At 51.7% G+C, this 3,620-nt stretch overlaps 1 protein-coding gene across 3 annotated transcripts in view; it reads left to right on the forward strand.

The window, feature by feature from the left end:
- The first annotated feature begins 205 nt into the window (after nucleotides 1-205).
- Nucleotides 206-3,620, forward strand: part of Aldh3b2-ps1 (aldehyde dehydrogenase 3 family, member B2, pseudogene 1) — a 14,453-nt gene continuing 11,038 nt past the window's right edge. Inside the window, exon 1 of one of the 3 annotated variants that reach the window (XM_087601584.1) lies at nucleotides 206-459. In XM_087601584.1, the coding sequence (XP_087457710.1) occupies nucleotides 422-459 (38 nt within the window). In that variant the 5' untranslated portion in view covers nucleotides 206-421. The remainder of the gene's footprint in view (nucleotides 460-3,620) is intronic. The other 2 variants (XM_087601585.1, XR_015647833.1) reach the window with 2 other exon arrangements.

The raw sequence follows: 3,620 nt of genomic DNA on the forward strand, positions 1-3,620 counted from the left end.
GTGTGTGTGTGTATACACGTGCGCACACACATGGGCATGTGGGAGGAGATGATTTAGCCCCAGGAGTCTTCCTGGAGGCCACATTGCTCTCAGGAACCTGATGAAGTCTGTCTTCACCTCCGACTCCCATGACTTTTCTCCTTACTTGCTAACTCCTTTCATCGTCTCCAGAACTTTCAGACCAACGGAGGAGCCTGTACAGCCTGTCATTCCAGTTCCCTAGAGCTGTGCCCAGGAGGCAGGGAGGGAGGGAGGGAGGGCCCTGGGTTTAGGAGACAGCTGCCCCACCCATCATTCGTTAGAGCTTCAAGATCAGGCCCTGCACTGCCAGGTAGGGCAAGGCAGTGTGGTCCCACCTAGAAGGATCGGCCGAGGCAAGAAAGAGCCTGGCTAAAATAGGAGCCGCACATCTGGAACCAGAATGTCTGCTGCGGACACAGGCTCGGAGCCCTGTCAGGGGTAGGTGGGGCCGCTGGCACTGGTGACAAAGGGGCTTCACTACAAAAGGCCTTGGGTGGGGGACAGTTCTGCTGGGAATGGGATATGGAGTCACTGGTGAAGGGCAGGGCCAGGAGCTGAGGGTTTGAGGCCAGCAATGAGCCTTGGTCAGTACTCATTACAACAGGACAGGTGGCCTAGATCAGAGGTACACAGTCATCTGCCTTGTTCTTCTGAGCCTCACATTCCAGTTACACATAGGAAACACCCAAGAGTCCCAGGCCCATCCTGTCTGGAGGAGCTCCGCGCTGCTAAGGTGGCAGTCACACAAGCAGATGGAGATCTGGCAAGGGACACCAGAGCTGTGACCAGAGTTAGAAAAGAGGGGACGTCTTAGAAGGCAAGGCCAGAGCTGAGAATTGTATTTGTTTGAGTCAGGGTCTTACTGTGTAGTCCTGGCTGTCCTGGAATTCATTATGTAGACCAGACTGGCCTCAAACTTACAGAGATCTGTTTGCCTCTGCCTTTGGAATGCTGGTATGCATTACCACACCCAATCTAGTTTTAGGTTTAAAAAGCTACGTGACCAGTGGGGCTCAGTGGCATACACCTGTAATCTCAGCTCTCTAGATGCTGAGGTAAAAGGAGCATGAATTCAAGGACAGCCTAGACTGCATTGGGAGAAAACAGTGGGTCTGGGGATGGCAGAGGGCTTGCCTAGAGTGCATCAGGCTGTGTCTGATTCCCAGGACTGCATACACTGAGCGTAATGGCACTTGTCTAATCCCAGTACTTGGAAGGTAGGAGCAGAAGCATGAGGGTCAGGGGTTCTAGGTCATCCTTTGCTAAATATCAAATTCAAGGCTGACATGAGCTACACAAGATCCCTTCTTTATCCCACTCCCTGCCCAAAGTGATGGCAGCACACACCTTTAATCCCAGCACTCCAAGCCAAGGTGGGTGGAGCTCTGTGAGCCTAGGCCAGCCTGATGCACATAGAGAGTGCCAGGTCAGTCAGAGCTACATAGCGAGGCCAAGACTCATTTTAAAAAAAAGTGTTGTTCACTATGGATCTAAAAATGTTGCAGTCTCTTGGAAAATCTGGAAGCAACTGAAAGGTGTAGAGGAGATGATAAAAGCCATGTGACTAGAAGCTCAGCATGGTGGCACACCTCCAGACCCAGAAGCAGGGGATTGCTTCAAGTTCAAGGCTGTGCAGTGAGATCCTGCCCCTCCCCACACCCCACACAGTGATTCCCTCACATCCAAACAAAAGCCAGCTGGGCACGAACGTCCACCTGCTAAGCCACTGTTGGGAGGCAGAGACATGGATCCCGCTGGGTTGCAATGACTAGAGCATCTCAAGGAGTGAGGTCTGGGTTCAACCATGCATTCCGCCTCATTAAAGAAAGGGAACTGAGGAAGACAGCAGGTGTCAACCTCTGGTCTCCACATCTCCACACACACTGCAAGCAGTCACTCATATGTATGAACACACGTGCCACACATATATGCACACATAACTCCCCCTCCCACGCACATACCAAATGGGACACATACTGGAACATGGTCATAGGGTTGGTGTAGGAGAGAGCTGTGAGGACTGAAAAACACCCACTCTCAGAAGCTTGAGGTTGCTGCTCTCATTTCCTTTCTGTCAACTTGATAAAACACTCTGTCCAGAAGCACCTTAGAGGAGAAAAGGACTGATGTCATCTTACAGGTCAGAGACCATCACTGCCATCAATGCCAGTGATAACTCAACATCAAGGAAAAACAGCAGAAACAATGGAGGATTCTGCTTTCTAATTAGCATACAGGCTTATCCTCAGCTACCTTTCTTACATAGGCCAGGACCACCTATCTAGGGAATGGTGTCACCCATAGTGGGCTATGCCTTTCTATATCAACTAACAATCAAAACAATCACACACAAGCAAATCTGGTTTGGGCAATCGCTCATTTGTGACTCCCTTCTCAAGTGACCTTAGGCTGTGTCAGGTTGACAGTCAAAGTTAACTGGGACAAATCAGGTGGACTCTCTGAGCTTCACTTTGTCATCAGTATGGAGTAATGATACATACTATGAGGTTTAAATAAGATGAGACATGCCACCCCTCTGTCCAAATGCCTGTTCTGCCTTTTTTCCAGCCTTGCACTGTGTTGTATTTGGTGTTCACAGAATCTACCCTGGTTCCCCGTGAAGCAACTCCCATCAAGACAACTGTCCCTGTTACACCCCATTTCTCACACTCTGCACCCCAAGGACCTTGCCCTGCTATCCCACATCCACAGTGCACAACATCCCTGTGTCTTCACTGCAGTTAGAGCGGAGATGATGGCTCTCTGGTCTGCCTCTGGAGATGCCTATGGTGCTGATGCCTCTGGAGATGCCTATGGTGCTGATCCTGTATAATTACAGACTCGTGCCATGTAAGCGACACGTCAGTCAGTGACAGTCAGTGAGCACAACAGTAATCCTACAGATTATAATTGAGCTGAGAGGAGTAGGCTGCCCCACATTAAGGCGCCCCAGGGGCCTTACTACATCCCAGGTTCAGCCCCAGGAAGGCAGGAGGAAGGATGGACACTGTGAGAACCATGGGCAACGTGACCAGGAACTCATGGAGCCTGGGCAGGGGGCATCGTGAGGGCTGGTGACATGGCTCCCAGAAGGAGCGAGAAGGCATAGAGTCTAGGCCAATTGTTCCAGTTGTCCAGGGGGTGGGGAACCAAGTAGCCCCAGGCAGGCCCAGGTCCTCCAGGGAACCTCTGCAGGGAATGGACCCTGGTCTTCCTGGCTAGGGGTCTAGGTGGGGACTCCCCCAGGTCTGGCTGTATGGAAGGAGGGCCTGGGTCTCCATTCAGGCCTGACAGGAGGAGAGTCTGCTCAGGGACAGTCCTGAAGGCCCCAGGGGAGAGGGACCTGAATGTGGAGGCCTCAACTGGGAAATCAGCAGCTCTGTCTCTCATGGGAGGAGGACAAGTTTGCACTCTCCTGTCTCCCCACATTCCTCAGCTGGGACAGCCCCTGAGAGCCTGCAGTGGCTACTCAATTTAGCCTCTTGTTCTTTTTTTTTTTTTCTTCTTTTTTTCAGAGCTGGTGACCGAACCCAGGGCCTTGCGCTTGCTAGGCAAGCGCTCTACCACTGAGCTAAATTGCCAATCCCGCCTCTTGTTCT

This window comes from Rattus norvegicus, chromosome 1 (assembly GCF_021556685.1).
Source record: "Rattus norvegicus strain SHRSP/BbbUtx chromosome 1, alternate assembly SHRSP_T2T, whole genome shotgun sequence".
Taxonomy (NCBI): Eukaryota; Metazoa; Chordata; class Mammalia; order Rodentia; family Muridae; genus Rattus; species Rattus norvegicus.